Genomic DNA, 22,240 nt, shown 5'->3' on the forward strand with positions numbered 1-22,240 from the left:
AGTCCGTCCACCCCCCCGCCCCCGCGGCGGCCGGGCCGGGCGTCGCCGGCGGAGCGGCGGCGGGCGGAGCCGGGCGGGGGCCGGGCAGGAAGTTCCTCCTCCCGGGCCGGGCCGGGCCGGGTGGACCGGCGGCGGCGGTGCTATGCGCGGCGGGAGCGGCGGCGGGGGCGGCCGCGGCGGGTCAGCTCGGGAGCCGCCTGCCCAGGACCGCCGAGCCCCGTTCGGGCTGCGGGGGGCGTGGGGGGGCGATGGGGGTGCAGGCTCTGCGACTGCTCCTCCTCCTCCTCCTCCTCCTCCTCCTCCTCCTCGCCGCGGGGCTGCTTCTCGCCGCCAGCACCGGGACCAACGGGAGCGGCGCAGGTAAGCGGGGCCGGGGAGTCCCGGCGGGCCGTGTCCCCCCCCCGCCCCGGCCTGCGGGGGTCCGTTCCTCGCTTCCTGCAGGGCATCGCGTGGGGACCCCCCGGGGACCGGCAGCAGCTGGGGGGTGGCCGTGCGGGGGTCGCAGCCCCGCGGGATGCTCGGTGCCTCCTCCGCCTCGGGGACGGCGGTTCGGTCCCGCCGCGGAGCCGGCTGCGCCGTGGGGACCGGCGCTCCCCGGGCTGGTGGGGCCGTGAGGAGCGGGGTCCGGGGGAGACCCCTGCCCCTCCAGCCTCCCCCGGGGTCCAGGAGGGCGGGGGTCCCCCGGGGAGCCGGGAGGAAGCGGGGGGCTGCGGGAGGACTCTGAGGCTGCTGGGCCGGGCCTCCCAGCCCTCCCCCGGTCCCCGAGCTGGTTGTACTGGGCAGCTGGGCTGGGGCTGACGCAGGGCCTGGCAGGGGACCCCGGGAAGCCCATCCCGAGGCGGGGGCGTTCGCTCCCCATCCCCCTGCCACCTCCCACCGTGGGGTCCCCTCCAGGCGTCCCCCAGGCTCCGCTGGGAGCCAGCCTCCTGCGTGGTGTGGCTGGGGGATGCTCAGGGGTTTGCCTGGGGACAGCCCGGGAGCTGCTGGGGTGAGCGTGGGAGCCCCCTGTTCCGGCTCCCCACCCCAAACCCCTGCCCTGGCCCTGGGGGGCCGTGCTCTGATGGGCAACTGTGGGGACCAGGCTGTGACAGGGGCCGGGGCTGTGATGGGTAACTGGGGGGGGGTGGCCGGGATGTGATGGGCGACAAAGCTGTGACGGAGCAGCTCTGGGCCCTGTGCAGGTGACAGCTCGTGGCAGCGCCATGCAGAATTGGGACACTCCTGGCATGTGACCCCCTGGGTCCTGAGGGACAGCCAGAAGCTCAGCCTGGCAGAGGCAACCCAGGTGAGCCCCCACCCACATCCCTGGGGAGCCTGCGCCACGTAGAGGCTTGTGACAGTGGGGTGGGAGCTGCCTGCACCCCACCACCTCCTCCTGCCCCCTTCCCGATGAAGGAAACCCGGCATCCAGGTCCCCTGGTCCCATGTCCCTGGGGATCGGAGCACCCGGAGCCTCTGGGCGCCCCAGGGGCAGCGGGGAGGGGGCCCCCAGCAAATCCTCCTTCCCTTCCAGTCCTGATGCCGGGAGGGACCTTGCTGGGTCGGGGTACCCACCCTGCGCCCGGCACTCCTCCCGGCTGGGGCGGAAGGGCCCAGCCCGCCCCACGGCCGTTGGGAGTCTCTCTGGCGTTTCCGCCACCCTGCACCGGGCAGGAAGCGCGGGGGGCGGCGGGAGCAGGGGCCCGGCTCTGTCTGACCCCCCCCTTCCCCAGCACAATGAGCCCGGGAGGGAGGGACCCTTCCTGCGGGGTGTGAGGGCGGGGGCCGGGGTGGGCAGGGGATCCCTTCCGCCCCCTCCCTCCGGGCACGTGCCAGGGCCAGGCAGGTCCCCCGGGCTCCTGCCGACACCCTGCCGGGGGTCACGGCGTTTCGGGGGCGGGGGGGGGATGGGAGGAGACCCGCAGCTTGGCGCAGAGTCGGGTCCCCTGGGGCAGGGGGGGTCCTGTAACCGCTGCCTGTGGTAGGGGGGGTTCCCTGCCCAGCTGCAGGTCCTGCTGGAGCTGGAGGGGACACAGCTGGTGCTGGAGCTGGAGAAAAACTGGTGAGTTGGTGGCTGGCTGGCGCAGAGCAAGGGTGGGAATGGGATGGGGGTCCCTGGGAGTCCTGTATCCATGAATGGCGCATGCAGGGTGGGGGTCCCATGGGCTCTGTCTCTGTCCATGGTGCACAAGGGGTGGGGGTCTGAGGGACCCTCTCTCCATCTGTGGCACACATGGAGCGGTGGTCCCTTGTTCCTCAACTCCATCCACGGTACACCTGGGGTGGGGGTCCCAGGGACCTTGTCTCCATCCAAGGTGTGCCTGCAGCAGGGTGGGAGGTACCAGGGTCCCCATTTTCATCAGTGGTATGCTCAGAGTGGGGTGAGCTGGGGGTCCCTGCTGCGGCGGTGACGCATGCCTCTTGCAGGGAGCTGGTGCTGGGTGCTGGGGCGCTGCTCTACTACCTGCCCAATGGCACGCGGGTGACGCAGGAGACCAGCGAGCAGGTAGGGCCTGGGTGCATCGTGTCCCTGAGGGCCATCTCTGAGCCCCGGAGGGACCCCAGTATGGGGCTGGCTCTGGACTCCCCTCTCTCTGCTGCAGGAGCACTGCTGCTACCGGGGGATGGTGCGGGGCTTCCCTGGCTCCTGGGCCAGCCTCTGCGCCTGCACCGGACTCAGGTGAGCCCCCGGTCCCAGCGGTCCCCGAGCCTGGCTCCCACTGTGCCGCTGATGCCTCCTCTCCCCTTCCTCAGTGGCCACCTCTGGCTGTCGGAGACCAGGAGCTACGGGATAGAGCCGGATGCCGGCAGCCCCCCAGGGCAGCATGTCGTGTACCGGCCACGGGAGGTCCGGCTGGTGCCACGGGCCTGCGGGCAGGGCCCCCTGGACCCGGCCCGGGCGGAGGAGATGGAGACCCCTGGGCCACAGAGGGTGGGTCACCCACAGGTCTTGCCCCGCCAGAAGGTCCCCTTGCCCATGCCCTGACCCCGTCTCTTCCTCAGGGCAAGCGGGCGGTGGCAGAGCAGTGGTTCGTGGAGCTGGTGATGGTGGTGGACCACACTGCGGTGAGTGCTGGGCAGACGGCCCTGGCACAGGGGCTGCTCTGCTCCCCCGCCGGCCTCCCTGATGCCCCTCTCTGCGCCCCCAGTTCCAGAATTACCCCAGCCTGCAACGTGTCCGCACTCGGACCCTGGAAATCGCCAACCAGGTGGATGCGGTGAGTCACCGCCGCGACCCGCCGGGCACCATCCGTCCTAGCACGGTGCTCGGCTCCGCTGTGCCCTTGCTGCTGTGGTGCTGGGGGTCTCTGACCACCCCCCATACCCCATAGTTCTTCCAGCCACTGGGATTGCGGGTGGCCTTGCTGGCGGTGGAGGTCTGGAGCGAGGGCGACAGGTTCACGGTGGGCGGCAGTGCCCGGGCTGCACTGGAGCGGTTCCTGCGCTGGCGCCAGGAGGAGCTGCTGCCCCGGCTGCCCCATGACAACGCCCAGCTCCTCACGTGAGTGGGGGACTAGATGGGGCTGGAGGCTGAGGCGCACAGGCAGCTCTCCTGACCCCTGTACTCTCTCCTCAGGGGCGCCCACTTTGATGACGTCTCAGTGGGGATGTCGGCTCAAGCCTCCATGTGTTCCCCTGCGCGCTCTGGAGGGGTCAGCATGGTCAGTACGCCCCGTCCCTCGCCATCCCCCTGCCGCTGGCCCCCCCCTGACCTGCCCTGTCCGGCAGGATCACTCGGTCAGCGTCCTCGTCGTTGCCTCCACGGTGGCCCATCAGCTGGGGCACAACCTGGGCATGCGCCATGATGGCGCTGGGCGTTTCTGCGACTGCAGCGACCTCCGGCAGGACCGCGGCTGCATCATGGCATCTCCCACGGGGTGAGGGCTGCAGGCAGGGCCGCAGGGGGCCAGGGCCGAGCCCCCTCCCCACCTCACCAGCCCCCCTTTGGCTCTGCAGGCTGACGCCTGGCTTGAGCTTCAGCAACTGCAGCCAGCAGGACCTGGAGCGCAGCCTGCGGCAGGGACACGGCTGGTGCCTCTCCAACGTCCCTGAGCCCCAGCGCCTGGCCGGGAGTCCCTACTGCGGGAACCTCTTCCTGGAGCCAGGCGAGAGCTGTGACTGCGGCCTCAGCATGGTATGGGAGGCTCTGGGTGGGCTGGGGTCCCCCCTGTCTCCTCCCCTTCTCCTGAGCCTGGGGCTGCCCATGCCATGGCTCTGTCCAGGGACACTGTGTCCTGGCCCTGCCATGGGGCTGGCAGGGGGGATGCCGGTGCCACCCGCTCACTGCAGCCCCTCTGCCAGCAGGAGTGCACTGATCCCTGCTGCAACAGCAGCGCCTGCCAGCTGATGCCTGGGGCCGAGTGTGCCACAGGGGACGCCTGCTGCCAGGACTGCCAGGTGCGTAGGGACCGGCAGCTGGCAGGGCTGGCACTCCAGCCGCTCCCTAGGGTGGGTTTCTTGAGGGTCCCTGCTCATCTGACTGTGCGCCCTCACAGCTGCGCCGTGCTGGACACCTGTGCCGGGCGCCCCTGGGCGAGTGCGACCTGCCCGAGTTCTGTGATGGGGTCTCGCCACACTGCCCACCCGACACCTTCCTGCAGGACGGGCAGCCCTGCGCCAGCGGGCGGGCGGTCTGCTACGGTGGCACCTGTGCCACCTATGAGGGGCAGTGCCAGCAGCTGCTGGGGCCAGGTACGGCGGGGCCGGGGTGGGGGCGAGGGGCTGGGTGGGGGTGCTGAGGCTTGCTGCTCCCCTGCTGCAGGCGCCGGCCCCGTCTCCAGCTCCTGCATGGCCTCCCTGAACGTGAAAGCGAATGAACGTGGGCACTGCGGGCAGCTCCCCAATGGCTCCTACATCGCCTGCACCCAGCGGTGAGCGCTGTCCCCCCTTCACCATCCGCCCCTCGCCATCCTGCCCTGTCCCTGATCCCTCTGTCTCTGCAGGGATGCTGGCTGCGGGATGCTGCAGTGCCAGCGTGGCAGCACCCCCGGGGACAGACCAGAAGGGTCCTGCCAGGGGACCCTCCTGCCTGGGGATGAGGATGTGAGCGATGCGGCTATGGTACTGCCCGGCACTGCCTGTGGTCCCGGGAAGGTGAGCGCCAGGGTGGTGGGAAGGGGGCCAGGGGGCTCACCCAGTGCTGATGCCCTGTCCCCTGGGCAGGTGTGCCTCCAGCACCAGTGCCAGGATGTCTCCGTGCTGGGTGACCAGCAGTGCCAGAGCAAGTGCCACGGGCACGGGGTGAGTGTGGGGCTGGGGGGTGGGTGCTGGAGGTGGGGACCTTGCCAGAGGCTGACACTTGGTGTCACCCACTCAGGTGTGCAACAACCACGGGCACTGCCACTGCGAGCAGGGCTGGGCCCCCCCGACCTGCGAGAGCCCTGGTGCGGGGGGCAGCCAGGACAGTGGCCCCGCTGCCCTGGAGCGAGGTGAGGGCACAGGCAGGCAGCGTCCGCCTGGAGAATGGGGCTTTGTGCGGCGGCTTTGTGCGGCCGGCACGGCCAGAGCCAGCATGGGGTGCAGGGGGGGGGCTGACGTGCCGCTCTCCACAGGGGGGAGCACCCTGCCCACCACCCTGCTGCTGATCACGCTGCTGGGGCTGGCCCTGGCGCTGGGGCTCTGCTGCACCCGCCGCACTGGGCTGCACAAGCGCCTCTGCCAGCTCAGCAAGGGGACCTCCTGCCAGTACAGGTAAACGCACCGGCGGGGACAGGTGGCACGCATGCCTCTGTGCATGTGTGTGCTGCAGCAGGTACTGGAGCTGCAGGCCTGCATGTGGGCATGCACACGTGTGTGGCGGGTAAGCGGAGTGTAAGCATGTGCATTTGCATGTGTGTATGTGTCCCGTGGTGGCTGACCCAGCGGTGTGCATGCCTGTGTCCCCGTGCAGGTGACAAGTCTGTGTGCGTGCGTGCCCGCCTGCATCCCTGCCCCCCCTCCCCCGGCACAGGTAGCAGATCCTGTCGTGCATCGTTGCCCCATGTCACCGCGGTTCCTCCCCCCTACTGCCCTCCCCCCCAGCCCTGGGCTGAGCCCCCCACTCTTCTCCCCACAGCGCTGAGACCCAGGCCCGATTCCTGGGTCCAGAAGCCCCAGACGGCTGGAGCGGGTAACGTCACTGCTGGAGCCTGGGCGTGGGGCTGTCCCTGAGCCGTCCTGCTTCGCAAGGCCTCCGGTGCTGCGATCTTCCCCTGGCAGTGCCCGTGGGGTGTGGGGCAGCCCTGGGGTGCAGGGTGTCACCTCTTCTGGTGCCGAGGGGTTCGTTTCTCTTGGGCTTCTGCTGGTGTCAGTGTTTCTTGGTTGCCGTGTGGGGTCCCCCAACTGCCTGGAGCGAGCGGGGCCTGATCCTGCCTCTCCTTCTGCAGGATCTCGCAGCCAGAGCCCCGGTCAGGCAGCCAGGGCCCCCCCGAGCGCCCCCGGCCCCCACAGCGGCATCAGGCCACAGAGCTGCAGGTCATGCACAGCGGCAAGGTGAGAGCTGGGGGGCTGGGGATGGAGGGGGCTGTTGGCGAGGGTGGTGCTGTCACTGTGGTAACAGGCTGTGGTTGCCGTGGGTACCGGGATTTGGTCTGGTTGTTGCCGAGGAGGCATGCCCGGGTACCAGCTCTGAGAATCCATCCGTGCGGGGCCGCATGGTTTGACTCCGCGGCGCCCTGGGACAGGAGCAGCCTGGCACAGCCCTGGACTGTGCTGCTCCGATGCCCTGTGCCGCACTTGGCACTGGCTGCGCTTCTCCGGGATCAGTGCCCAGCCAGGGGCCGTGGCGGGCATCCGAACCGGGGCTACTGCTGGGGGTCTGAGCCCCAGAGCCGCCCACTGGGGGGGGGGGGTTTCTGCTTCGCGGTGGGAGGGGGGTCTCTGCATGCTGCACGGCTTGCCCTGCTCCAGGGCTGCATGGCACGCCTGCCCCCTCTCCCTCTCTCCGCAGCCGGCTGCCCTCGGCTCGGCTCGGCCCGGTCCGCCCTCGCGGCCTCTCCCACCAGATCCTCTTCCCAAGGTAATGCCTGGGCTGGGGTGGGGGTCCCGGGCAGCACCTCCCTGGCCACTGGCCACCGCTGCATGCCTGGCTGCGCATCAGCTCTTGGGGACCTGTGGGCCGCGGCTCGGCTCCTAGTGCCCACCACCTGGCAGAGCCAACACCCCACCACAGGAGAGCCCTGGACCCCCAGAAAACCTCCTGCCTGGTGGGAGGCTCATCCCCTGCGGCCGCCGATCCCCCAGCTGTCTCACTGTCCCTGCTCTCTCTGCCCAGGCCCCCCCCTCGGACAGGCCCCCTCCCCCCACACGCCCGCTGCCTGCGGACCCCGTCGTGCCAGGCACTCAGGTAATGGCGGCACGGCGGTGGCACCAGCGTGTGGAGCAGGACGGCGTGAACCTGGGCCGGGCCTTCCCTTGCCCCTCTCCTGAGGCAAGGGAGGTGATTTGGGCCCCCTTGAGCCCAGCGGGGGGGTTGGCCTGTGCCGGAGCTTTGACACCCCGATTGCCCTGTAGCCCCCAGGTCCGGCCAAGCCCCCCCCGCCTCAGCGGCCACTGCCCTTGGACCCGCCGGGGCCTTCGCTTCCCCACAGTGAGACACCCCCCGGTCACCCCTACGTCACGGTGATTCCCTCCAGGTGAGCATGGCGGCAGCGGGGTGGGGCAGGACCGGGCTGTGGGGTGCCAGGTTGGGGGGGCTATATGGTGCTGAAGGGGGGGGGGGCTAAGGGGTGTGGGGGGCTGCGGGGGGTCAGAGCACGGTGCAAGTGGGGACTGTAGGGGCCAGAGTGGGGGGGCTGTGGGGTGCAGGTGGGGGCTGGAGGGGGGCGGGGGGGGCAAGAGCAAGGGCCTGGCCTGTGGGGGGGCCAGAGCGGGGTGCAAGTGGGGGCTGTAGGGGCCAGGGCTGAGGGGCCGCAGGGGGTCGGTGTAGGGGGCTGGGGGTTGGGGGGGGGGGGCCGAGCACGGGGCCGTGGTGCGGCTCCAGCCCCATCACTGCCCGCCTCTCTTCCCCCAGGCCGGCCCCACCGCCGCCACCGCCGCCCGCGGGCGCCCAGCGGCAGGCCTGAGCCGCGGCCGCCACAGCGCTGGAGCCGCGGGGAAAGCCTCGCCCTGGGCCCCGCGGGGCCTCGCCGCCCGCTTGTCCCCCGCCGACGCCAATAAAGGGGCTGTGAGCTGCCTCCGCGCTGCCTCCGCCGGACCGGGGACCCGGGGGGGGGGGGGGGGGGTGTGTGTGTGCGGGCGGACGGGACTACAACTCCCGGCAGCCCCTGCGGCGGCCGCCGGAAGCGCCTCCCGCCGTGCAGGAAGCGCCACCCGGCCGCGACCGCCCCCTGGCGGCGACTGTGCGCGCAGCCGCCCCGGGGGGGGCGGGGGGTCTCCCGTGGAGCCACGTGGGCACGGGCACGTGCAGGAGCCTCCGCCTGTGCACGCGGACACGCGTGTGCAGGAGCAGCCCCGCGTGCAGGGGCACACGCGTGTGCAAGAGCCGCCCCCTTCCCCCCCCCCCCCCCGCCTGTACAGGAGCCGCCCCGTGTGCACGGATCGGCGCCGTGACCCCCCCCCCCCCCCTCACCCCGCCCCCGGGTCCCGCCGCTCCTGCCCGGTGCCGGTGGGTGCTGCTGCCAGGCCGGGAGCGGGCGCGGGGAGCAACTGGTGTTGCCGGTCCCGGGTGTCCGGGCCGTGCTGGGCAGCGCCTGTCCCGGTGCCGGTCGATGTCCGCGGGGCTGGGGCGGGAACAGGTTGGGGTGGGGGGGGGTACCGGGAGGGGACCGGTGCCGCCGGTGCCGCCGGATGCCGGAGGTACCGGTCGGTGCGGGGCTGGCCGGTTCGGGGCCGGGGCCATTGCCGGTGCCGGGGGGTGCCGGTGCCGCCCCCCAAGGGTTAATGGCACTCGGGGAAGTTGCCGGGCGGCGGCGCGGCGCGGATTGGCCCGAAGTTGGCGGGGCGGGCCGGGCCGTGCCGAGCCCCGCCGGGCCGGGCCGCCCCCGCCCCCCGCCGGCCCCCGCCCCGCCGCCCCCCGCCGCCGCCGCCGCCGGCGGAGCCATGCGCCCCGCGCCGCTGCTCGGGCTCCTGCTCTGGGCGCTGCTGCTTTGGGCGCCGCCGCCGCCGCCGGTGCGCGGCCTCCGCCACGGCGTCCACTGGAACGGCAGCAACCCCAGGTAGCGCCGCCGCCCCCGCTGGCCCCGCCGCCTTTGTGCGCCCCGGGCCCTGCCGAGCCCCGGGCCCGCGCCGCCGGTAGGGTCGGGGCGGGGCGGGACGGCACGGCGGGCGGTGGGCTCCCGGGCGGGGCGGAGCTGGCGGGCACCGGGCGCCCCCGGGTGATACCGAGACGGTGAGTGCCCCCGGTGGTACCGGGCGCCACCGAGCCCCGGGTGGTAGCGAGCAGGTGAGTACCCCGGTGATACCGAGCCACCGGGCACCCCTGGGCGTTTCCAAGCCGGTGAGTACCCCCGGTGGTACTGAGCCCCGGGCAGTACCGAGCCACCGGGCACCCCCGGTGGCACCAAGCCCCGGCTGCCACTGGGTGGTACTGAGCCGGTGAGTATCCCCAGGGGTACCGAGCCACTGGGCTGTACGGGGCACCCTTGGGTGTTACCGAGCTGGCAAGTGCCCCCGGTGGTGCTGAGCCCTGGGCAGTACTAAGCCACTGGGCACTGCTGGTGGCACTGAGCCTTGGGTGGTGTCGAGCAGGCAGGTACCCCCAGGTGATGCTGAGCTCTTGGGTGTTACCCCACCGGTGGGCAGCCCTGGTGGCACCAAGCCCCAAGTGTTACCACGCCAGTGGGCACTGCTGGTGGTGCCAAGTCCCCGGTGGTACCAACCTGTATTGAGCCTGGGCATCCCTGGCGGTACTGAGCTTTGTGCATCCCCTGGTGGCACCGAGCCCCAGCACGCTTTCTGGCCATGGGGCACTTGTGGTCAGTGGGTACCAAGCCTGGGGTCACTCTGGGTGGCATCAAGCCAGTGGGTGGCACTGCCAGGGCTGCGGGTCCCCACGGCGGATGTCCCCACTGGTGGTTGCCATCGGGCACAGCCTAGCCTGTGCCCCAGCCAGGGGTGCTGCCCGCAGGCTCTGCTGTCATCGGTGGGCCGGGGTCCGTCCCCATTCCTCCTCCCAGCCTCCTCCATTTTAGGTCTTTCCCAGCTCGGCGCTGCTCAGGGCCTGGGGGGCGCGGGGAGGCCGGGTCAGGGTGCTGTGCTGGGGGCTGCGCTCCCCCACGGGGAGTCTTGTGACCTGAGCCCGCTGGGCTGGGGCAGGCAGGCGCCAGGCAGGGCTGGGGGCACCAATGCTGCCTTGCACCCCTTGGTAGTGGGGACCTGTAGATGGGAGGTGTGGAAACCCACCACCCGTGGGTACCCTGGGAAGGTGGGGGGGTTGCGTGCCCCTCCGCAGGGTCTGGGCAGGTCCCTGGCCCCTGGCAGCCCTCGGCCCTGCCTGGGCTCGTCCTGGCCAGCGTCACCTGGTAGGATGCTCTGAGTCAGCGGGAAGCCTGTGCCCCGTCCTGTCCTTGAAGAGCCCCCGGCCTGGGGGGGGGCTGCTGGGGCCTGAGCCTCCCCAGCTCGACAGTGCTGCCGGCCCGGTGATTAATGTGCCGGCCTCTGCCACAGCTGCCAGGAATCTGCGTCTGGTGTAAACACTGCCTGTGCCTGCACCGGGGTGGGAGGAGGGGGCTGGAGCCGACCCCTGGGGCTCTCTGTGGCAGGTTGGGGTGACCTTGCCAGCTGGGCAGCGGCTCGGCAGCCCCATCCGTGCCACGGTGCTGCCAGTGAGGCCAAGGCCCTGCTGGGCTGGGCTGTGCCCAGGCTGTGGCAGGATCCGGCTGGTTAGGAGACGTGGGCGCAGGGCGGAGGTTGCTGCCCTGCTGGGCTGGGAAGAGGGAGAGGGGCTCCTGTTCCATCGCCTGTCCCGGGCGGGCAGGACCAAGTGTGTGCATGTGTGTGTGTGTGTGCATGCACACGTGTGTGCATGTGTGTGCACGCGTGTGTGTGCCTGCAGAGGTGTCTGCTCCACCCTGGTCTGGCTGCACGTGCTGTTTGCACAGGCGTGAGCTCATGCCATCCCAGCCACCGCGTCTGTGCCTGCCTGTGCAGGTACCCGTGCTGGGCCCCCTCCCATGCCTGCCCAGCTGGCAGAGTCCCCCGTGCCCCCTGCCCCGGCCCACTGCCCCGCTGCAAGCACCGTGTCAGTGCAGGAGGTGTCAAGCGGGGCGGCCCCCCGCCGGCGTGTCAGCGCCGATCAGCACCGAGGGCGGTGAGGCGAGTGCCTGGAGCGACGGGCTTTGTGCCCTGGCTGGCGCGGCTGGGGTCCCCCCAACTGCAGCAGCCGAGCCCATTCAGCTCCAGCGGCTTGCGGCTAATCTGAGCTGATGCCTGGTTGTGTGGAGCAGACGGGTGCCCTGTAGCTGTTTTGGCAAAAGCCTGGCTACCTGCTCTGCTGGGGCGGGGGGTAGTGGGGTGTCCCTCTCAGGGGACAGCCGGACCCCCGGCACCTGCTCCCCGGCATGCCCTGCCCTGCAGGTTCCTGCGGGACGACTACGCCATCCAGGTGGCCATCAATGACTACCTGGACATCTACTGCCCACACTACGAGGGGACCGTGCCCGCCGGCCGGGCAGAGACCTTCACGCTCTTCATGGTGGACCGGGAGGGCTACCGCGGATGCTACGAGACCCCTGGCGCCTTCAAGCGCTGGGAGTGCAACCGGCCCCAGGCGCCCTTCGGGCCCGTCCGCTTTTCAGAGAAGATCCAGCGCTTCACCCCCTTCTCGCTTGGCTTCGAGTTCCAGCCAGGGGAGACCTACTACTACATCTGTGAGTCACCCGGGGGGGCTGGGGCACAGCAGGGCGGCTGTGCCAGGGACTGGGCGCAGCCGGGGTTGGGTCCCACCAGGGTCCAGGTGGAACCAGGTTTGGGGCCCAAGGGAGGGTCGGGGTACAGCGAGGATCTGGATGCAAGTGGGGTGGGGGTGCAGAGGAGAGTCCGGCTGCACCAGGGCTCTGGATGTAACAGGTTGGGGTGCGCAGGGGGGTCTGGATGCAACCAGGGATCTGGATGCAACAGGGATTGGGGTGCATTGGGGAGGACTGGGGTGCACGAGGGGGTCAGGGTGCACAGAGGATCTGGACTCGTCTGGGGCTGGGGTGCTCGGGAAGGTCCGGCTGCCCTGGGGCCCTGGATGCAACCGAAGCTGGGGCACAGGGGAGCCGGGACGCCCTGGGGTCGGGGTGCACAGGGGGATTGGCGTGCACGGGGGGGTCTGGATGCCCCGGGGTCGTGGTGCACGGGGCAGGTCTGGACGCCCCAGGGTGGGGTGCGGGGGGGGCGGGATGCACGGGGGGGGGTCTGGATGCCCCGCGGTCGGGGTGCACGGGGTGGGTTTGGATGCCCCAGGATGGGGCGCAGGGGGGTCGGGATGCACGGGGGGTCTGGACACCTCGGGGTGGGGCGCGGGGGGGTTGGGGTGCACGGGGGAGTCTGGATGCCCCGGTGTGGAGCCGGGGGGGGGCGGCCCCGCCGTCCGCCGGGAGGGGGCGCCCCAGGCCCGGCTCTGGCCCGGCCCGGCCGTCAGGGGGGCCCGGCTGGGGCTGGGGGGACCGTGCCGAAGGGGGGGATCCGCTGATGTGTCCCCTCTGCCCAGCTGTCCCCAGCCCCGAGAGCGCCGGGCGCTGCCTGAAGCTGCGCGTCTCCGTCTGCTGCAGAGACACCAGTGAGTGCGGCTGGGGGGCGGCTGCGCCCCAAAAGTCTGGGGGTCCCCCTCCCCTGCCTCTGGGGCAGCCTGGTCCCTGCTGGGGGGTACCGGGGGCCTCGGGGGCGACACTGTGTGCCCCAGGCGAGCCGGTCACTGACACCGTCGGGGTTTGTTTCAGCACTGGAGCCAGTGACGGAGGTTCCCAATTCACAGCCTCACGGGCACGGGGGGCCGGAGGGTGAGTATGGGGCGGGCAGGGGGACTGGGGGCTGGTGGGGGGCTGGGGGCTGGCTCACCCTGACCTCTGCTCCTGCTCTGGCAGACGCGGTGCCCGCCCGGGGTATCGCAGCCCCGCTGCAGCCCCGCACCCCGTGCCTTGCGCTCACGCTCCTGGCCCTGCTCTGGATCTGATACCCCGGTGCTGCCCGTGGTGGGGAGATGGGCTCCTCTGCCCCACCGCCTGCTTCCGGACTCTTCCTCCACCGCCATCCCCCCGCCAAGCCCATGCAGCAGCCCTGGGCCACAACTCACCCGCCGGACCTCCACAGAGCCGAGCCGGGGCCAGGAGCTCCACCCTGGAAGGTGAGGGTGGAGCGAGGGGCTCGGGGACAGCGGGTGCCCCCGGGGGCTCGTCCCCCTTGCTGCTGCAGCTTCCCCTGACGGGGCTCTCTCCCTCCCAGGGACCTCGCTTCCCACCGGCATCGACGCACATCGGCCCTGCCGGCCGCCCTGCCCCGGCGCTGGGCTCCCCAAAGCTCGACGGACGCCTGCTCTGCCCCAGGGCCGTCGCCTCATCTTGTGCCTTCCCCCATGGACACCCCGCCACAGGGGACAGGGACCCCCAGGCCCTGGAGCGAGGCGGCAGCTCCTCCAGGCACCGCTGTCCTCTGGCGAGGACACCCGATCTGTCTTCTGGGAAGACGCCCTCCTTCATGCCGTCACCGGCCCCTTCGGTTTGGTTTTAACCCCTGGTAGTGACTGAGCCGAGCAATACAGTGTTTGCAAGATCGGTGTGCCCTCGGGCTCTGAAGCCCCCACCCCTGGCCTCACGCTGCCCGTGGTCCCCTCCTGCCTGTGCCCACCTGCCTGCGGTCCCCATCCCTGCAGGGATGCTGGGGCACGGGCCAGGGCAGCTGCCCCCTGGGGGTGCCTGCATCTCTCACCACAACCTTTGAGGCCAGGGGTTTAATTGCAGCGATTTGATATTGAGATGTCAGCTCATGTAACAGGGAGAGCTTTAATTACAGATGAGCTGCCTGCAATTAGCGCCTGGCAGCGGGACCCAGAGCTGGCCAGTGGCGCCTGGGATGGGACAGGTGTGAGGGGGTGATGGGATTGGGGGTCGCTCACCCAGAGCCCCCAGCCAGGCGCCCTGGTCCTGCTTGCTGCCCTCAGTTGGGCTTGGGCTTCCCGCGGGGTGGTGGTCCTCCATCCATCTGTCCGTCCGCCCACTGCATACCCCATTAGGATGGACCGTGAAGTGGGGGGCTGCAGGGGCCACAGTTGGGGTTTCACCTTTCACCGACGGGGCACCCAAGTTGCTGCTGGGGACGATCTCATGGCACAGCCGGGTCCCTGCTGGGATCACGGTTCGGGTGCAGCTGGCAGCTGTGGGATGGAGCCGGCAGTGGCATGCCCCAGGCTTGCCTGCTGGCAGGAAGGTTGCTCGAGGCTCCTGCAGTGGCTCCTGTCCCCTTGCCCCATGGGTGCAGCCCCCCGCCACCCTCCTCAAGGGGGGCCCAGCTGGAGCTGAGCTCCCCATGGGGCCGCCAGCAGCCGGGCCCCCACGGCTCCCCCCCCACGCAGGCGTTGCCGGCCGCCTGCCGCAGTGGTGCTGGGCACGTCAGACAGGTTTTATGGCTTCTCGGGAGAAACTGCTTGGCAAGAGACTGAGCAAAAGCATCGACCGCGCCGCGCCCCTCCCCCCCGCACTGCTGCCTGCCCTTCCCCCACCGCACCCTGCACCCCATCCTTGCATGGGTAGGGGCACCCCGTCCCCATGGGGGACAACGGGGCCTGGGCCCGCAATGGTGCCTAGAGGCTGCCTGGTGCAGGGGGGGCCATGCCCTGTGGGAACCCCCCCATGTGGGGGTGCTGGGGAGACTGTCCCTTGTGGGACCCCTCCAGGTGGGGGTGATACCATCCTGGGGGGGACTGTACCCAAGAGACCCCCATGCGGGATGCTGGGAGCAACCATGTCCCGAGGGACACCCATGTGGGGATACTGGGTGGGGACATCCCCCAAAGGACCCCCATGTGGGGATGTCAGGGGTGATGGTGACCTGTGGGACCCCCATGCAGAGATGCTGGGTGGCTGTGCCCTGCGGGACCCCCGTGCAGGGGTGCCGGGGGCAACCATGCCTTGTGAGACCTCCATACAGAGAATCCAGGCGCTGCCCATCTTGCCACCCCAGCCCCCAGGTCTTTCCCAGGTGAGGCTGAGGGGTCCCTGCAGGGACCCCAGAGTGGGTGCCAGGTCCAGGAGCAGTGGAGCCCTGTCCTTGAGCAGGGGTTGCTTGGTATGCGGGAGCCGCTGCTGGCTTCAAATCCCATCGACTTCCAATGAGCAATGCCATCAATAAAAGCTAATTGATGGCACGGCCGCTCCAAATCAGATTCCCCGTCCCCTGAATCGAATTGATGGCTCCGCGCCCCGCAGCCAGCCGCGGCAGAAATTGAATCTATTAAAGGAATAGGCTCCATTAGCCTGTCCCTTCTGTCTCGCAATCTCCCCGCCTCGGGGCTCCCCCCTCTGCCGATGCCAGCACCCCCCAAGCTCCCCACTGCCCCTCACGCCAGCCAGGATGCTCGGGTGCCAGGATGCCTGGGTCCCACCAGGGAAGTGTGGGGCGAGGGTGCCCGGGTGCCCTCAGCCAGCAGGTCTGTGCCCCACAGGGCAGCCCCAAGCACCACAGGCGGGTGGGAGTTAAACCCTCAGAAACTGGGAAGGAAAAATTTATCGCCGGGAACAGAAAATGATGTGAAATGGTAATAGGCAGCCCTGAGATGAAGAGGGGGATAAAGAGGCTGCGGGCCGTGCTGACAGCCTGGGAGACACAGCGGCATGGCGGGAGGTGAGACGGAGGCATGGCACGGCTCTGCCCAGCTCTGTGTCCTGGCTCACTGCCGGGATGGGGACTACAGGTGCATCGTGGCACTGGGACGAGCCTGGGCACAGGCCCCCGGCCCCATGGTGCTGTCAGCAGCACGCGAGGAAGCTCCTGGCACCAGGTTGCCTGACTGGCCGTGCTGCTGGGGTCCCCACAGCCAGCCACGCTGGGACGGGGCCCTGGCACACCCTAACACCCCTCACCATTCCAGAGATGAGGTCAGGCACTGCGGTCGTCCTGGGGGCAGCCCCAGGACACACAGGGCTGGATGTGAGGCCCAGTGGCCCCCCCAAAGGGCTGGAAGGGAGGAGCATGCCCCCCCAGAGTGGTAGGGCCCGTCCCTGCTCGTCTCCCGTGGGCACAGGGCAGTGGCTGCAGCCCCCACCCAAGAGCTGCAGAGAGCATCCCAGAGATGAGAAATGGCTCCGTGTCACCATGGAAACGGGGCCACCGGCTCGCCATGCCGAGGGGACACACCGAGCCGAGGGGACGTGTGCCAAGCCCCAAGGAGCACAGCAGCAGGTGAGCTGGGTACTGGGCACGATGCACCAGGCACAGGACACTGGCTCCCTGGCACCCTAGGGCCACGCCACAGAGCCCATCACCTGCCTCAGTCCCGCTCCCGCATCACCCGGCAGTTGTGGGCACGTGGTGGGATGCCACCCCAGCGTGATGCCACCCCGGTGCGATGCCATTCCGGTGTGTTGCCACCTCAGCCAGGCAGCTCTGCACTGCTGCACTGGTGCTCAGCACTGGGTGCACAGGGCCAGAGCCAGCTGTTCCCCAAGCAGCCGCCTGATGATGCGCATCGTCAAGGTTATAATTTAGCAAAACACTCAGCAGGGGCTTCGGAGGGAGCCGGCCCACACCAGCTAATTAGCCAGATCTGCACGCACCAAGCCTGTACCTGCCATAGCAATGAGGGTACACGCACCAGGCATGGTGGCTCGCACTGGCACGGCACGTGTGTGCAGGGGCCACTGCATCCCACCCACACCCTGCAGGGCCGGGACTGGGGGCCGGGTGGGTGGCTGCATCTCCACTGGCCAGTTCGCATTGCTGGGTCGGAGCAGAGGGCACCACTGCTTATCTCTGCTGGCCCAGGGCCAGGGCGGCAGCCAGCGCAGCGGGGAGGGTGCACAGGAGCATGGGGTGCACGCTCACCAGCCCAGGCACCGGTGGGTTTGCACACCCGGGGCTACGGGTGCACGCAGACGCTGCCTGCGCGCATCTCCATTCTGTGCTGGGGTGTCTGTCCATCTGCCCGTGCCCTTGTGTGTGCCAAGGCGCCAGCAGCAGCTCAGCAGGGCTGCCACCCTCCCCAGCCCGCTGTAATCCTGACAGACAATAATCCTGCTGTGCCAGAGCTGGGATGGGCAGGAGCTGCCCTTGCAGTGGCAGCACAATTCAGCTACCAGCTCTGTTGGTGCTGCCCGCACCTGCTGCATACTAAGGGCCTGCGGTGCTGGAGCTGGCTTTGCTGCGCCCTTGTGTCCCTGTGCTGGGACCCTCTTTGGATCCCTGGGGACGGGGCTGGTGGCCCATGGGAGCCCCAGCCCGCAGCATGGGATCTGCCCCAGGGCACGTGGGCAGGGATACTCCCTGGGTTTTAAGGCTCCTGCCTGGGTTTTAAGGCTCCTGTCCTCTTGCCTCTCACTGGTTTTAGACAGAGTTGGGTCTATCCCGGGACTCTGGGGCTGGCACCAGCCCAGCTGGTGGGAAGATAGCAGAGCTGCAATTCAGCAGCATTTGGGAGGAGGATTGGGACAGTAATGGGTTGGTGCAAATGACATGGCATTACCCCCAGGCACGCTGCATCCCTGGGGCAGGCAGTCAGTGAGGCCAGGGGCTGGGGTCGATGCCCACCCAGGGCAGCATCTTCCAAGGGTACCCGGAGTGGGTACTGTGAGGCTCGGCAGTGGGGCTGGATGCCAGGGCTTCACCACAGCCCCAGCGAGCGATAGCTCACAAAGTGCCACAGGCGCACAGCCCTTGCTGCCCATCCGCCGCCTCGAGGCACATGTCCAGCTGGGAGGATGCTGCAGGGGATGGAGGAGCCCCAGCACCAAGGGCTGGAGCTGCAGGCATGATGCCCAGGCAGGGGGCAGAGGTCAGTCCCTGGTGGGGGGGGGCTGCAGGACAGGGGGCTGGCAGGCTCCTGCACAGGAGGTCCCTCCTCATGGCAGGAGTCCTGCAGTGCCTCTGTGCCTGCTCCCCACCTTCCTTGATCCGCCCTGTGCTCCTTTGATCAGGCTGCCAATGAACTTCCCTGGCAAAGACCTCGTTAGCCACGCAAAAGCCCCGTGCTGCCTGGCCAGCATCTGGCTTCGGCTGGCATGGGGCCGGTGTGCGCAGCCCCACCGCAGGCAACCTTCCAGGTCTGTGCTGGTCCCGGCCCGAGGACAGGGATGGGGACAGCCAGGTCCCAGCAGCTGGCAGGAGCGTGGCCGGCCCGTGGCCAGCCCATGGCCAGAAGCAGGCGCAGCAGGAGGCAGATCGATGCACTGAATTATTTAGCAAGGGAGCATGAAGCAGCTGCAACAGCAACACCCTGCACGGGGGGCATGGGGCCAGACTCGCACCTGGGCATGGGACCCCCCCACCCAGTCCAGATGGGGTGGCCAGGCACCCGCTGCCAAGCCACAGGGACAGTGCACCTGCCTGGGGGACCTCTGGCACCCCCTTGGGTGGTGGGTGCCGGCGGCACAGGGCACCCCACTCCCCCCAGCACCTCTCCATGCTCTGCTGGCTGTGCCAGGCTGTCCCCAGGTGGTGTCACTGGCACCACCTGCACTGTCCCCTGCCGGGCACCCAAATCCCAGCCCTGTGGCATCACCTGGCCGGCAGCATGTGGCTGGGGCGGCTGCAGCGGGCGGAGGGACCACCCATTTTCTCTGTGGTCTCTGCCAGGTTGCTGTGTCTCAGGCGAGCGCTGAGCCATGGCCACCCTCGCCCCCGCCCCCAGCCCCTCTCACAAGCCTTTTATAAGCGATGCATTATTAAAACTACCCCGCGCCATCACTCACGGCCGGCATGACGGCGGGCGCCGCATCAAACCTGATGAATATTTCAGGCCCTGAAATCTCCTGTGCCTGCACGCTTTATCCTGAGCCCCCCCCCCGCCACTCCCCAATTTATTAGCTCGTTTGCTTCCCTGCGCTTCTGCCTGGCACCAAGGCCGCAGCAGAGCAGGGTCACTGTGTGCATCGAGCCCCGAGCCCAGGCCAGTGGGGTCACCCACTACCGTGGCTCCAGCCCGGGATGGGACGGGGACAGGCCATCCCTGAGGGACGGGTGGGCAATGCCAGAGCTGGTTGCACATCCCCAGGGCAGAGCTGGAGCAGCCCCGCACCACTGAGCTCAGTGCCAGCTGGGAGTCCCCAGGATGGCTCCCATGTTTCCCGGGACACCTGCACCCATCCGCATCCCCTGTTGGGCACCGAGAGGCTGCAGTTCCCCTGGCATCATCACCTGCAGGGTCAAGGTAGGAGCATGGGGACAACCTGGGGCAGGTCACAGCATGGACCTGTCCCTGTCACCCCCAGACTGCCCCCCCCCCCCCCGTGTCACTCCCTTCCACCTCTTCCAGTGCTCCTGGTCCTGGCAGCCACAGATGCTAATTGCAGCATGATCTATGTATGGTGGGAGCAGGATATTGATGCTGCATGTCACCCCTCGATTGGATTAACGTCACTTAAGCACTGGTAATGGACAGCACAGAGATCTGCCACCGGGCCTGGAGCGGGGCTGGTGGGGGCTCTGGCACTTGCCATCCTGTACCAGTATGGGTGCTGGATCCGACCTGCCACTGCAGGCCAGGCCCCTGCCCAGTCCCACAGACGCTCTGCCGTCGGCTCCATCGCCCCTCACACCTCTCCCGGCACCCCCATGGAGCCAGCCTGTGCCCAAACACTCCAGTGCCCAGGGCACCCTGGGGTCGCAGCACCATGCGCACAGCCGCCAGCACGGTGACGCACCAAGGAGCCCCTGCGCACGCCGACAGCCCCAGCACGTGCGCTCCTGCGCGCACCCCCGCGCACTCGCCCTCGGCTGTACACAGGCACCCCGGGCACAGGCTGCAATGGCAGAGCCAGTGCCGCCCAGGCACAGGCAGCATTCAGGGACGGTGAGATGCCACTGGGGCTGAGCAGGGCTAAGCCCCAGGGATGCTGCAAGACCCTGTCAGGGCTCTAGCAAGGGCAAGTCTGGGGTGCAGGTCCCTCAGAGGGGCTGGGGTGTGTGGTAGCACCATGCCCGCTGTGTGCTCGGGTGCTCCTGCGGCTGCTGGAACAGCGGGGCTCAGCATGGGGCATTTACAGCTCCTTGTGGCCCAGCTGTACGTGCCATCAGCCCTGTGCTTGGCTCTCCATCACCACTCTGCCCACGGCCACCACTGCCTGCCCGGGTGTGATGGGTGCTGGGGGGCAGCAGGCTGTAGCCCCCACCCCAGACGGTGCCTGCTGCAGACCCTGCAGCCCCTGGCCACCGTGCAGGGGATGCTGCGGTGGCACAGCCAGAGCAAGCAGAGTGCTGGACTCTAGGGCAAGCAGGGACAAGCAGACCAGCTCCGTGTCCTTGTCCCTTCCCCAGGGAGCTGCCACAGCTGTGCTGCAGCAGGGCTGGGTGCCAGGCCCCGCCATGCTCACCCTGCCCACGTTGGACAGTGCCCTCCCGGCACGGCCCTCACGCCCACCGGCACATCCTCGCCATGGCCATGCCAGAGCAAGAGGGACTGGGATGGGGCCGGAGAGGCTGGGGCTGCCGTCGGCAGATGATATTGGAGTGATCTTGAGGCCGGGAGGGAGGTTTGCCACGCAGGAGGAGAGGAAAGGAGCTGGCTGAGTCACCTGGTGCCGGCTGCTGACTCAGGCGCTTCCTGCCAGGTAGCCCCTGCCGCCAGCGCGTGGGCTTCCAGGCCGTGCGATGCGACAGAGGGGGCAGCTGGGACCCTGGCACTGCCTCACACCCCAGTCCGGCATCCACGGTGCCACAGGGTGGTCCAAGGTGAGAGCGGCGTGCACATAGGTGCTGGTCTGTGCCTCGCAGCGTGGTGACCTGTTTCTACCTGGGATCACCCGCTAGCAGCACAGCTGCGTGCTGGGCTGGTGTGAGGGGACCGCGGCTGCAGGGCCATGGGAACCATGTGGAGCTGGCTGCCTGCACCTCTCACCTCACCTGGGTGCCTGCACGGCCAGGGCGGGTGGGATTTGGCACGGCGGAGCCCGCTGGAGCCAGGCTTCCGGCAAGCAGGCGCCGGGCACCCAGGGCAGGAACCCTGTGACTTCCTCCCCACTGGGCAGCGGGAGCATCTCCAGCGCCGTGAGCCAGCCCAGGGCTGGCAGGCGGCGGGGCCAGAAGCCACGCACGGCTTCATCCGGCAGCTCCGTGAGTAAGCCGATTTCCTCCGACAGCCCGGCTCTGTGCCGCTGCCACCACCCGGCACAGCCGCCCGCTCGCGGCCGTGGCTGGGCTGCTAGCGGCCAGCTTTGCATTGGCAATTAACCCTCCTCTGTGATCCCGCGCCATCAAGCTCCACGTCAATTAACTCCAGCCACTGAGGTGCTAATTAACGAATCACTCCCATGTCCATCTGTGTAGCGGGGCTCACCTCCAGCCCCCCCCACAGAATAAGGCTGCTCTGGTTGGACCTGTGGTTTGCCAGGGAGGTGGTCCAGTGGCTGGTGGCGCTGCCACACATCTTCACTTCCCCCACGCCACATCCCTGCCTTGGATCACAGTGCCATCACTCCAAGCCCAGCCCCAAAGCAGCCCCAGGAGGTCCCATGGGATGCTTCCAGGGCTGGGGGTCCCCCCTCTCCCCAGGTGTGTGGGGGGGGGCAGCACCCCACGCTCTCACCGGGGCAGCGTTCACCAGGTCCTCGCCAAGACGCTGACACGGCGCGACCATCCGTGAGGCCTTCATTCAAATTTAAAGACCAACACGGGGATAAAAAAGGAAAGGGGCAACGAGGAGCAGGGCAGCTGCGAGCCCACGGGCATGCAGCGTGTGGTGAGCCTGCCCCAGGTGTGCTGGCTGGGCACGCTCCATGGCAGGCCGGCAGCGTGCCCGAGCACCGGCACAGGGCTGCATGGGGCTGCCTGACTTGTATGGCTAAGCGCTGGCAGGAGCCGGGGGCCACTCGGCTCTGCACGGACATGCCGGCACCACCAGCTACCTGCTCCCCGACCCAGGTGCCATGGCCCTGTGGCCCTGGCCGCCTGCTCTGCATGCCATTAGCATGTTCTTGCCGTGTCCGTCTGGACACGTGCTGGCACCTGGCTCCTGCCGGCAGGTTGGGAGCCCTGAGCTCAGCGTGTTTGGGGCCCTGTAGGTGTGGCTGGTGAATATTTCATGCCCGCGTTCACCGAGCCCTTTCTTGGTTACACTCCTGCCTCCTCCCCGCGCTCTTGCCATGTTTATTTATTTAATGAATTATTTATCGGCTCCCCCTCTCGCTCGGCTGGGCGCTGCTCCGCCACTGCCCCC

The 22,240-nt window shown here is 69.2% G+C and overlaps 2 protein-coding genes across 9 annotated transcripts; both read left to right on the forward strand.

The window, feature by feature from the left end:
• Nucleotides 1-118: 118 nt before the first annotated feature.
• ADAM15 (ADAM metallopeptidase domain 15) lies at nucleotides 119-8,132 on the forward strand. Of its 8 annotated transcripts, none has more exons than XM_075039559.1 (25): nucleotides 119-360; nucleotides 1,182-1,285; nucleotides 1,965-2,041; nucleotides 2,407-2,485; nucleotides 2,583-2,659; nucleotides 2,734-2,911; nucleotides 2,983-3,045; nucleotides 3,129-3,197; nucleotides 3,312-3,481; nucleotides 3,557-3,641; nucleotides 3,757-3,857; nucleotides 3,937-4,114; nucleotides 4,282-4,377; nucleotides 4,476-4,671; nucleotides 4,742-4,850; nucleotides 4,923-5,073; nucleotides 5,143-5,220; nucleotides 5,297-5,408; nucleotides 5,532-5,670; nucleotides 6,035-6,088; nucleotides 6,345-6,450; nucleotides 6,908-6,976; nucleotides 7,232-7,303; nucleotides 7,471-7,592; nucleotides 7,970-8,132. In XM_075039559.1, the coding sequence occupies exons 1-25, from the start codon at nucleotides 249-251 to the stop codon at nucleotides 8,019-8,021; spliced, it is 2,649 nt and encodes an 882-aa protein (XP_074895660.1). In that variant the 5' UTR covers nucleotides 119-248; the 3' UTR covers nucleotides 8,022-8,132. The 8 variants fall into 8 exon arrangements, with proteins under 8 accessions (XP_074895660.1, XP_074895658.1, XP_074895662.1 ...); XM_075039557.1 differs by having other exon boundaries at nucleotides 120-360; nucleotides 3,709-3,857; XM_075039558.1 differs by having other exon boundaries at nucleotides 121-360; nucleotides 3,709-3,857; nucleotides 4,285-4,377.
• Nucleotides 8,133-8,962: 830 nt separating this feature from the next.
• EFNA4 (ephrin A4) lies at nucleotides 8,963-14,581 on the forward strand. Its single transcript, XM_075039566.1, has 6 exons — nucleotides 8,963-9,113; nucleotides 11,473-11,765; nucleotides 12,593-12,661; nucleotides 12,822-12,881; nucleotides 12,966-13,225; nucleotides 13,324-14,581. The coding sequence occupies exons 1-5, from the start codon at nucleotides 8,998-9,000 to the stop codon at nucleotides 13,052-13,054; spliced, it is 627 nt and encodes a 208-aa protein (XP_074895667.1). The 5' UTR covers nucleotides 8,963-8,997; the 3' UTR covers nucleotides 13,055-13,225; nucleotides 13,324-14,581.
• The last annotated feature ends 7,659 nt before the right edge of the window (nucleotides 14,582-22,240 follow it).

Source organism: Buteo buteo, chromosome 11 (genome assembly GCF_964188355.1).
Source record: "Buteo buteo chromosome 11, bButBut1.hap1.1, whole genome shotgun sequence".
Taxonomy (NCBI): Eukaryota; Metazoa; Chordata; class Aves; order Accipitriformes; family Accipitridae; genus Buteo; species Buteo buteo.